Source organism: Tenrec ecaudatus, chromosome 1 (genome assembly GCF_050624435.1).
Source record: "Tenrec ecaudatus isolate mTenEca1 chromosome 1, mTenEca1.hap1, whole genome shotgun sequence".
Lineage (NCBI taxonomy): Eukaryota > Metazoa > Chordata > Mammalia > Afrosoricida > Tenrecidae > Tenrec > Tenrec ecaudatus.
Genome location: NC_134530.1, coordinates 404,051 through 415,846, shown reverse-complemented (window position 1 = coordinate 415,846; position 11,796 = coordinate 404,051). Strand labels below are relative to the sequence as shown.

The 11,796-nt window shown below is 55.1% G+C and overlaps 1 protein-coding gene across 1 annotated transcript; it reads right to left on the bottom strand.

The window, feature by feature from the left end:
• Positions 1 to 599: 599 nt before the first annotated feature.
• POLR2E (RNA polymerase II, I and III subunit E) lies at positions 600 to 4,752 on the bottom strand. The gene is made up of 7 exons (XM_075543785.1): positions 4,611 to 4,752; positions 3,392 to 3,566; positions 1,894 to 2,009; positions 1,524 to 1,604; positions 1,351 to 1,409; positions 1,148 to 1,226; positions 600 to 1,050 (listed from the first exon to the last, which is right to left on the bottom strand). The coding sequence occupies exons 1-7, from the start codon at positions 4,665 to 4,667 to the stop codon at positions 985 to 987; spliced, it is 633 nt and encodes a 210-aa protein (XP_075399900.1). The 5' UTR covers positions 4,668 to 4,752; the 3' UTR covers positions 600 to 984.
• Positions 4,753 to 11,796: the final 7,044 nt, after the last annotated feature.

Below are 11,796 nucleotides of genomic sequence, written 5' to 3'. Positions count from 1 at the left end.
TCTCCACAGATCACTAGGAACCGCACACGGGTGAAAGCCCGAGGGTCAGGGTAGCCAGTCAGTGGCTCTTCTGGGGCTCTCTCTGAGAGCAGTTACCAGAAGGGACGGGCAACCCAGGGTGCTGGTGGTTATGTGAGTGAAGTCTTGGGCTCCCCATTGAGACAGGCCCCGGGGACAAGTCCAGCACAGCTCAGTCAATAACCACATCACAAAGAGCACCCAGCCCTCCGCGGGGCCAGGTGGGCAGGACAGCACCCTCACAGACCCAGCTCAAACGTCCAGCCAGGCAAACGCAGGGCAGGGCTGCTGGGGCCCTGTGTGAGACCAAGTGCACAGGACTGACCGTGGCTACCTCTGGGGGCCCCTCCGGTGAGATCTAACAGGACTGGAAAACCAAACTGCAGTGAAACGCATCTGCAGCCGGTGCTCAGGACCCCTCACAGAGTGGGACAAGCAGCCCTGCCCCACCCACTGCAGGCTGTACACACAGGGTGGCTGCCATGCTGGAAGGTCCCTGTGGGAAGGCCTGGCACATCTGCAAGGGTCAGGATGAGCAGTAGGCGCTGGGCCCTGACACCCCACCCCCACAGACACAGCTGTCTAATTAAACGTTTATTATCACTAGCCATGTTCTGCCTCGATCAGCCACACGCTGCTCCACTTGGTCTCTCCTGACACCCAAAGCTGGGCCCGGCCTGCTCTTCCCGGTCAGCAACCAGTGAGGCTCCAAGAACCCACCTGCCCCCGGTGGCCAGAGCTACAGTCATTGTCCTGGGTGATGTCCGAGGGCGCTAGTCCCATAGTCCATGTCTCCAGGGATGGCAGGGAGCTGACACCCTAGGCAGAACGCCCACAATGGCAAGCAGTGGCCTGGGTACAGAGCAGAGCACGTGGGGACTGGTACCACTGAGCAGGGTCCCGGCAGGGGGCAGCATCCAGGGAGCAATTTCTGCCACACAAGCAAGGCCTCATGCGCGGGTTTGACTACTGCACCAGCCGGTAGGTGATGTACCTGCCTGCTGTCTCACTGGGCCGAATGATCTTCACCACCTGCGGAGGCGAGGCACAGTCAGTGCGGGGGGGGCTTCAGAGCACAACGGGCAGCAGCCCTATGACCAGGCTCCAGCCCCCAAGAGAAGGTCCTCACCTGGCCCCGCTTTATCCCAAAGTAGCGCGCCACAGGGTCTCCAGCCTGGATCCGGGGCAGCTGGTTCTCACGGAGCTTACTGGGATGGGTGTCAGGGAAAAGTCACTTGGGATGAGGGTGGGCAGTGGTCGGCAGTCAGACAGGCAAGGAGAGAGGGCAGGACAGGGAGGGGAGAGGCAGTGCTAGGGTCACAGAAAGGATACTATCGGGCCAGCAACTCTGTCACCTCCTCCTTGGTCATGACCACATGCTCCGGCACCAGCTGCACAGAGCAGGATGTCACCATGAGTCACACTCAGGCAGCCGGCCCAGGGCCGCATGCCGAGAACCTGAGTGGGACTCTTCACACAGGTCCCAGCCCCCACCCGCCCCTCACCTCATGCTCCGTGATGTTGATGAGCAGCTCCTGCTGTAGGAACTGCTCCAGGATGTACTTGGGGGCCATGTCCACCAGCGACTGTGGGGGGACAGAGTGCTCACTCTGGGGTATCTCATCCAACCAGGGACTGGGGGAGGGGGGCGCAGCACTGGCTCAGGGAGCACATCCCAGCCCCTGACACCCCGTAAACAGATATCCCCATGATCCAGGACTCCCGGAAAGAGGCAACAGGTAGGCCTTGCCCTAGAAAAAGGGGCTGCGAGGCAGTGGGACTGTTCTGTGGCCCCAGGGGCACACCCCTGCCCAAGGCCCCCATAACCAACAGGGTGGGGTGCCCTGGAGACTCCCAAGGGCCTGGTGCACCCACCTGCTTGGCGGAGGGCGTCATGCCCTGCTGCACGACAATGAGGGCGCGCGTGATGTTCTCCTCCTGCATGCGCTGGCAGTACACTTTGATGGTCTTGATGCCCACCTTGGGCTCCTCTGGGGGAGACAGGAGGGGCTGAGGCCCCGGACAGCAGTGCCCCGGGTCTGGCACATGGCCCCGCAGCACGACAGAGAGATCCACCAGGCAGCCCGGGTCACTGACAAGCGGGGACGGCTCTTTGTTTGTCTAAGGCTCAACCTAGTGTGAGCAGCTCCTTTCCATGCACACAAAAGAACTCCTTGCTGACCCATGATGAGAGCACTCAGTGAGTGGATTTGGGGTCACTAGGACGAGTGTAGGTCAGACCTTGGGAACCCAAGACCACCTAAGCAAGCAAGACACTGGGACAGGCAGCTGGACAGCCAGGGTCTCCCAGCGCACTCCAGTCCTCCACAGCCTAGGACGACCAGAAACGCCAACAGCGCCATGCCAGAGAGCAAGCAGGGCGCGTCACTCGCAGCAGAAACATGACAGTGGTACGTGAGCCAGCAATGCCAGGCCTGGCCCAAGTCCAACCCATCGACTTGATGCTGACGTACTGAAGGACAGGGTGGAACTCCCCCTGTGCATTTCCCAGACTGGAACTGTTTATGGGAACACAGGCCCATCCTTCTCTGACAGAGCCACTAGTGGTCTTGCAGTTAGCAGCCCGATGCATAACCACTAGGTCCCTGTGACACAGCCCAGGGGGCTTGAAATGGGTCACCGGCACTCAGGGCAGCGTCAGTCTCTGCAGCCAGAGGACGGAAGTTGCCTAAGGGCCACCAAGGGCTGCACAAACAGAAGCTATAGCCCATGGCCACACAGAGAAAAGCAGGCCTGTCGCTTGACACAGGGGGCAAGGGTGGGAACCATTGGGCTGAGCGACACCTGACAGTGGCAAGAGGAATTTATAGGGTCCCTCCTGGCCCTGTTCACATCTACCTGACTCCCCAGCTCTGTATGCAATGAAAACGGGTGGGGAGGGGGAACGCAGAGATAAAATGACCACTCTCTAGACCAGGGGTCCTGAAACTATGGCCCGCGGGCCACATGTCACCCATTAAGGATATTTATCCGGCCCACCAGGTGTTTTTGCCCCATTTTGATTTTTACTTCAAAATAAGATGTATGCACAGGAATTCCATAGTTTGTTTTTTTTTTAAAAAAAACTATAGTCCGGCCCTTCAACAGGTCTGAGGGACAGTGAACTGTCCCCCTGTTTAAAAAGTTTGAGGACCCCTACTCTAGACAAAGCAAGAAAGAGCAGAGTCCTACTGAGGCCGAGCAAGGGCAGGAAGGCAGGGAAGGAACCCCTGACTGGGAAGCAACGAGGACTAACATGGGCCACCACTTGGCTCTGTTGAGTGACACCACTGGATCGTAGGCCAGGCCTCACTCCTGACACCCCACCCTCATCCCAGGGCCATGGAGCTGGGAGCCCTGGGGCAAACCTCACCAGGGAAGAAGACGAACATCTGGTCGGTGGGGTCGTCATTGTGGGCCACCAATACTGTGAGATCCGTGCGGCGAGGTCGCCCTTCACTCGGCTTATCCCCAAACTGGGCTTTGAACTCCTCCAGCGTCTGGTCTAGCTCGTCCTGCGTGACCAGGTAGCCCCGGTCATGACACAGCTGCAGGGAGAAGGGCCCGAGCACAGACCAGGGACACAATGAGACTGACCAGGAGGGTCCAGGGAGGCCAGTGACGCAGGATGACAAGGTGAAATGTCCAAGCCCCTCCCTCTAATCCCACTGCTACCACTGGGCAGGGCCAGTGTGAGCCCCTCCCTACTGAGAACAAGCTATCTTCCTGCCTCCACTCTGAGCTAGCCCAGAACTCCATGAACTCCCCTATAGCTTCATGCTTCCCCCCTCCCTCCAAGACCACACTGGGGTCTCTCCCTGTCCCCAGAGAGCTCTCACAGGAGGCTGGAGCTGGACCCCTCTCTCCTCCACCAGGGAGTCTCACCCCCAGGCCTGGGCAGGTTTTCTCTGCCATCCAGTGACCAGGGTTCCTTTGGGGTGCGGGCACTGGCTCTGCAGTTAGTCCCTGTGTAATCTCAGTGGGTACAGGATGGCCTGGCAGCACAGGAGTGAGTGGAGGTCATCTGCTCTGAGCAGCCCCTCACTGGCCATGGGAACCCGGTGACCAGGGCCGAAGCTGACCCCCTTTCCCCCTTATGTGAAGACTTCCTGTTGGGTCGGCAGCTAACCGGTACCAGGACACCCCCCAGCGCGTCCGCGGGCTCTACACCACAGCTGAGGACCCCAGCCGCCACGGGGGGTGGGAGGCAGGAGTGACGTCGGTTGTAGACCCCGGTGTGGGCGCGAGGTGCAACTGGGAGCAGAGAACCGGGTGGTGGTGTGGGGAGAGCTCCCGAGCCTGGCCTCCGGTTCTCATACGGGGCCTTTTCTCGAGCCGTCCACGAGCCCGGCTCTCCGCGGGAAGACGGGGCTACAGCTAGGCCTCCGCCCGCCCGGCCCCTTGGAGCCCCCCGCTTCGGCGCGCTCTCGGAGTAGGCGCCGCGGAGAACTGGGGGCTCGGGGCTTCCTGCCCCCCTCCACCATCTCCGCCCCGCGTCCCGCTGCCGCCGCCGGCACGGAGGGAGGGGAAGACGCCACGCCTGCCGCTGTCGCCGACCGCCCCCTCTACGCAGGGCGCCCCGCGTCCCCCACCTGCATGATGGTCTTGCGGATCTTCCACAGCCGGTAAGTCTCCTCCTCGTCGTCCATGGCGGTGTGTTGCCTCGCGACCGATGCACTGCGCCTGCGTCAGTCAGGACCCAGGCGGAAGGCGCCTGCGCCGGGCTCCTCCCCTGGACTGGGCTGTCCTCGGCGAACGCCTGAAGGCAGCGACCTTGGGGCCGGCAGCGCCGAGGGCAGCCCCAGACGTGCGGTGGGCGGTGCTCGGAAGCGTGTGACGTCACCGCCCCGCGCAATCTCGGCCGGTCTCGCGAGTGCGCCCGGGAGTTTCCGCTAACGCCCTGCCGGGGTGCCGCGAGCTCAGAATCTCAGGCGGCGGAGGTCGGGTGCGGGCGGCGACACCAATCCCGCGGCGGGATCCGGGATCGGGCGACGCCCAGAGCCGGTCACGCAGCTAGTAAGGGCCCCTTGAAGGTGCGCCCCAAAGCACACAGGGCCCTCCCAGCGCGCGGCGCCGGGGCTGCATAATGGGAACAACGAGTGGGGTGGACTCGGTTTCACGGCCTGTGTAATGGGAACGATGAGCGGCCCCGCCTTGGAGGCGAAGTAGAGGCTCTGCGGGAGGTCTGCTCAGGAGAGGTTGCCACCGCCTGCCCACTGCCATTGACCCCCAGATCCAGCTCAGAAAGGAGGCTCCCCGCACCGGAGTCCACTGGTGGCACATGGGTCAAGCATCTGGCCGAAGACCAAAAGATCACTGCAACCCCACCCTGGTCAAGAGGAGATCAAGTGATAAAACAGTACCTTTCATCCGAACTACATCAGTGGCCATAATGGAGCTTAGCTAAGGCTATTCCCAAGGTGTAAGGAAGGGATAATTCAACCAAGACGCAGCATAGCACCTACGAATCATACACCATTCCTCTAGTTTCTGAATACTTCTGTTAGATTCCTCAGGTGGGAAAAACCTAGGTCCTTGGCTTCCCAGGAGAAAGAATTCACGCCAAAGTTTGTTTGTGATCCAAGTGAGTTTTTATAAAGGATAGAAGTAGTTTCATGTTTTACAGTTTAGAACAGGGAAGTATGAAGTGGTGGAAGAAGGGGGAACGTGACGGTGAGGCAGGAGGAGGCAAAAGGAAACACAGCTAAGCTCTAGGGACCAAAGCTATAGATAAAGGTATTAACAGGTGTATAATTATGTAAATACATTAATCCATAAAAATAGAGGCATTGGCCTACGTATGTATATTTATAAGGCAACACACTGAGGCTGCAGATGGGCCTTGGGCCTCAGCTCATACTACCCCTCAATACAAGAACACTTTGTTCTAACAAAATGGCATTTTGTGATACTCACACGTGCCCCACTCCTGCTCTCCCCACCACGATTGCTGAAGAAAAAATAAGTGCATAAGCAGATGTGGTAAAGACTGAGGATGGTGCATGGCTATTAAAAGATATAGCCTCTGTGGTCTTAAAGTCTTTCAGTCATCCAACAGTGAAGCAACAAGCCCATGTGGAAGAAGCACACCAGCCGATGTGATCATGAGGTGTCATCGGGACCAGGCAACAGGCATCAGAAGTTTCATAACAAAAACTAGTTGGTGAGAATGAGGGGGTTGGAGTGGAGACCCAAAGCTCATCTGTGGACAATGAAACACCTTCCCACAGAGGGGTCACAGGGAGGTGATGAGTTAATTGGGGCAGTAGAGCCCCTATGGATCACATAATATACCACTGACCCCTTGAGGCCTCCTCACCCCCACTAAACCCCAGTGCTGCTTCCCACTCTGGACTAGACGGGAACATGTACATAGGTAGAGGCAAGAGATAAAACTCAGGACACATGGAACCCAGGAACAGGAATGGGAATAGCGATACCAAAAGGGTAGGGGGAAGCAGGGGGAGAGGTCAGGCACCAGTTGGGGGCATTAGGAAGACCCTGACCTGCCATTATTGGACCCAGACAGCTAGCTTCAAAAGGGCTCCCTGGGTCTCAGGCAAACAAGCCCCGAAGCTACAGCGGCAGCTACTGCTCCATCCCTTCCTGATTACCGCTTAAAAACTGCCTCTCCATCACAGATAGACTCAACTTCTCACGCCCCCAGCTTGAGGCCCAGGAGCTCAGGGCTCCATCTCTCTCTCTCCTCTTCCCTCCCTCCTAGGCAGCGGGCAGCCACTTCACCAGCTCCTCGCTGGAATCTGTGAATCTCACCCTGGAGCACAGAATAAACTTCTTCTTCTCTGGCCTCAGTTTATCTTCGTGGGGAGCCTAAGTGGGGAGGAAGGGGGTACCGATCACAATGATTTGCATATAGCCACACACCCCATCCAGGGGGAAGAACAATGGAAACCAAAGGGGAAGGGACACAAGGAGTTGGTGTGAGATTTATGAAAATAATAACAGTCTACAATCTATCAAGGGGTCACAAGGGTCGGGGGGAGAAGGGAGGGAAAAGAAAAGCTGATCCCAAGGGCTCAATAGAGAGTAAATGTCTAGAAATGAATGATGGCAATATATGTGCTAATATGTCTGATACAATTGATGTATGGATTGTAACAATTTTAAGAGCCCCCAATAAAATGATATAAAAAAAAAAAAGAAGACATGGGGCACGCTCAGGGCACTTCACACCCACATGTGGAAACCGGAGGCTGGAGAAACAGTCGGAGCAGCTGGGAAAGAGGGAGGTACACTCCTGATTCCAGCTTCTTTGGTGATCAGTGGTACTGGTTGACCCCATGGGATGAATGAAGCCCCTCTGGCCTAGATTGGGGCCCTCCCAAATGTACTGGCTTCCTGTCTCAAAGGCCTGAATTTGTGCATGCCCTCTAGCTTTTATCAGCTTCCAGAGAACACACATTGGCACAGATAAGAGCTCTGGACACAAGGAACTCAGGACAGACAAACCCCTCAGGAAGAGTAATGGGAGTATCCATACCCTGAGGGAAGGGGGTGCTCAGGGAGGGGGAAGGGTGAGAAAGGGGGAAACCAGCACAAGATGGGATATATAGCCCCCCAAAGGGATGAATAACAGAAATGTGGGTGGAGGGAGACAATGGATAGTGTAAGATATGAAATAACAATAACAATGCATCATTGATCAAGGATACATGAGGGAGGAAGGGGGAAAGGAGCTTATAGCAAGGGCTCAAGTAGAAAATGTTTTGGAAATGATGATAGGAACATATGTACAGGTATGCTTGATACAACTGATATATGGAATGTTGTAAGAGCCCCAATAAAATGATTTAAACAAAAAACAAGGCTATTCCAGTCTTTCACTGAGGCAGAGGAGCTTGACTGGGGCTTAGTGCATATGTGGGCGCTGCAAACAGGCTTTGGCTTCCTCTGTGTCTGTAGCCTTCTGTGAAGCAGGTGTTCACAATTTGAGCTTTGATGCTATTTCCTCCTTTGGGTTTGGAGGATAATATTTACAATCCTTGGGTCACAGGGGCTGGTGTGCTTCTTCCATGTGGACTCAGTTGACGCCTCTCAAGATGGCAGCGTGTTTGAAGACAAGCCTTTAACCACAGACACGTTCAGAAGTTCTTTCTGATAGCCAGGTCCCATCTAGCTTCTGCAGCACCCTTTGCTGTAGCACCATGTCTTCAGTGGTCGCTTCCTGAGGGTGAGCATCAAGCAGAGCCGTCTCATGAGAAGTAATTGTTCACATCTCTAGATGGTTTATAGGTGTCTCCAGGTCACCTTAGCTTAGAGACATCAGCGTCATTTTATGATAGAGAACATTACCAATCCTGGGCATACGACCATTCGATTGAAAGCGCCATTCATTCAGCCAGTCCCTGGAGAAGGACGTCATGCTTCGGAAAGGGGAGGGGCAGTGAGACAGAGGAGGCCCTCGAGGACAAGGATGGACACAGTGGCTGCAACATTGGGCTCGAGCCTGGGAACAGTTGTGAGGGTGGCTCAGGGCCAGGCAGTGTTTCGTTGCCATGTGCAGAGTCACTATGATTGGGGCCAACCTGATGGCATGTGGGGTACCAGCCCCACAATCAAATGGGTCCAAGGGGTGGTTGTATAATTGAGGGGTAAAATTAAAACATGCAAGTGCCCACCTCCTAGACCAGTGATTCTCAACCTTCCTAATGCTACCACCTAGCAGTTCCTCATGTGGCGGTGACCCCCACCTATAACATCATTTTCCTTGCTACTTCATAACTGTCATTTTGCTACTGTTATGAATCATCATGTAAATATCTGATATGCAGGCCGTATTTTCATTGTTGCAAATTGAACATCATTAAAGTGTGGGGTCCTGGTTTACGACTGCCGGCACCAGCACCATGGCAGGCTGTATAAAACCAAAGTCTGGGGCAGGCCTAAGTTTCAGTTTCAGGTTCCTGGTCACTGAGACAACTCTGTCCCATGAGACATCGCCTGTTCCAGACTGACCAATGGGATGCAGCGCCTGAGTACAACCTAACCAGTGAAATTCAAGCAACAACCTGCCACCGATGGACCAGTCGAGGAGGCATGCGCGAAACTGCTCACCAACTACAGCTGGACAATGCTGGCACCAGAAGTTTTCTCCAATGAATTTGAAGAACAACAACACTGGACTGTCCCCTGCCCCTTGCCCCATAAAAGCCCAGCCAACAAAGAACCCGGGCCGATCCCCTTTGGACGCTGGGTCCCCGCTGTGCCGGTCAGCGGAGGGAGGAAGCCCTAGCTCGAGCTAGCGAATAAACTCCTTTTGCCATTTTTGCATCTCAACTGGTCGTGATTATTCTGTGCGTCCAAGGTGAGCTCGCCTTCCTTTCCCGAATCTAACATTTGGGGGCTCGTCCTGGATCTAGGATTGAGAGCACGGGCCCTGCTGTGGACGCACGGACTGACCTTGAGGTAGGAGTTTTCTAAAATTCTGTCCGGACAGGTTTCTGGGTGGCGTCGTTAATTGAGACCAGAATATGACCAAGGCGGATACTCCAGAGCAGTCACTGGTCGGGTTCAGAGTGGGAGACGTCCTCCTGTTAGAGTCCGGACCTGGGTTCCGACAGACTGGGTCTGCTCAGATGGAGAGGCCTTAGACGCCTCGGAGAGTCTGCAGACACTGTGTGACCGTCCTCTGTTTTGTCTGTGTCGCAACTTTTTTGTGTCGCTTGTCTTGTCTTTAATCATATATTTTTCCACAGCTTTGGGAGGCTCTTCAAGCACCCCATGGTCCCTATTGGTGGACAATTTTAAGGAAGTTAAAACTAGGGCAAATAACCTTTCTGTGGAAATTAAAAGGGAAAACTAATTATTTTCTGTCGTTCAGAGTGGCCAACGTTCGGAGTTGGATGGCTGAGTGAGGGAACCTTTAAATCTACTGATCATCCAGAAAGTGAAAGATGTTGTCTTCTGACCCGGATGAGAAGGCCATCCTGACCAAATACCTTATATCCTGGTGTGGCAAGATTTGGCACTGAATCCCCCTAATTGGATAAAAATTTTCAGACCCAGGTCTTGGTTACTAACAAAGTTCACCCAAAAGTTTTTCAGGCTGAGGCAGAGTCACCGCCTGAGGATGCAGAAGAGACCTGGCAAGTGCCACCCCCTTAAAACCCCAGCCCCCTCCCACTGGAAATTTCCCCCCCTACACCTAACTCTTCCCTGGCGCTCCCACCTTCACCTGGTTCCCTTTCCCCTGGTTCTCCCCCTCACAGTTCCCCCCCTCCCTATTCAAACTCCTGCAGGGCCTGCCACTCTTTCCGACACCAGTTGGGCAGGGATTTGGAACCCTCCCAGTCCCAACCCAGCATCTTGCTCTACCCAGGCTCTGCCGCTGCGGGCAGTTGACCCCATGCGGGACAACGGGGAGCAGGCCCTCCAATATTGGCCCTTGTCCACTAGTGACTTATATAACTGGAAGTCTCAGAATGCTAAGTTTTCTGAGAACCCTGAGGATCTTATTAACCTCTTAGACTCTGTTCTGTTCACGCATCAGCCCACCTGGGATGACTGCCAGCAGCTTCTCCGTGTTCTCTTCAACACAGAAGAGAGAGAGCGAATCCAACAGGAGGCTATGAGGCTGGTACCGGGTGAAGATGGGCAGCCCACAATAAACCCTAGGGCGATCACCCGGGCATTTCCCCGGGAAAGACTCGCATGGGACTTCAATGAACCGGAAGGTAGGGAGAGGCTCTGAGTTTATCGCCAGGCTCTCATGGCTGGTCTCTGAGCAGCAGCAAGGAAGCCGACTAATTTGGCCAAGGTAGGTGATGTGAGGCAAGGTCCCCAAGAAAGTCCAGCTGCATTTTTAGAATGCATCATGGAAGCTTTCAGACTATATACACCCATGGACCCCTCGTCTGAGGAGAGTAGGGCTGCAATGATGCTGGCTTTTATTAATCAAGCCGCACCAGAGATTAAAGGAAAAGTACAGAGGGTAGAGAGACTGGGGGAAAGACTTTGAAGGACCTGTTGGAGGTGGCAGAAAAGGTGGACAACAATAGAGAGACCCAGAAGAGAGGAAGGGAAGGCAGCAAATGGAAGATCGGAGGTTTCAAGCAGGTGAAACACAGAAGGTAGTCAGGGAAGTAGCTAAAGTAAGGGTGGCAGCGGGAAGAGGCCGAGAGCGCGCCCGGGGCCCAGGGAAGGGGTGGGTGCAGGGTCAAGCTTGACCAGGACCAGTGTGCCTACTGTAAGAATCGAGGTCATTGGGCGTGTGACTGTCCAGAGAAAACGAATCAAAAAGGAGGGCTGATTCAGAAAGGGGAGGTTTGGTGCTGGGATTGTCATGAAGGGGGGCACTGGGATGACCAGAGTCCCCAGAAGAAAACGATGTTAGAAAGTGGAAAGAGGGACAAGGAAGTGATAAGAAACAATAGGCCCATCTTTTATGCAGGAACCAAAGAAGACAGTGACTAGGAGGACGGGGTTTGGAACCCCTCCCCGAACCCAGGGTAACTTTATTGGTGGAGGGGAAACCGGTTGATTTCTTAGTCGACACGGGCAGAACACTCGGTCCTCACCCACAATAAAGGAAAACTGTCGTCTCCTACCAGCTGGGTGCAAGGTGCCACGGGGACCAACTGTTACCGATGGACCTCAGTGTGGGTCGGGTGAGTCACTCGTTCATGCTCATCCCCGAGTGCCCGACACCCCTGCTGGGAAGAGACATTTTAACCAAGTTAAATGCTCAAATATACTTTGAAAATGGACAGATCCGCTTGACGGACTCAAAAGGGCAAATTTTGACTACTCCTCACCACC

Excerpts from the sequence above, each read along its gene's own strand:
- POLR2E (XM_075543785.1), bottom strand. The coding sequence starts at position 4,667 with ATGGACGACGAGGAGGAGACTTACCGGCTGTGGAAGATCCGCAAGACC. Across the intron at positions 2,010-3,391 it reads GATGTTCGTCTTCTTCCCTG|AGGAGCCCAAGGTGGGCATC; the intron begins GTGAGGTTTGCC and ends TGTCTCCCCCAG. Across the intron at positions 1,605-1,893 it reads TGACGCCCTCCGCCAAGCAG|TCGCTGGTGGACATGGCCCC; the intron begins GTGGGTGCACCA and ends GTCCCCCCACAG.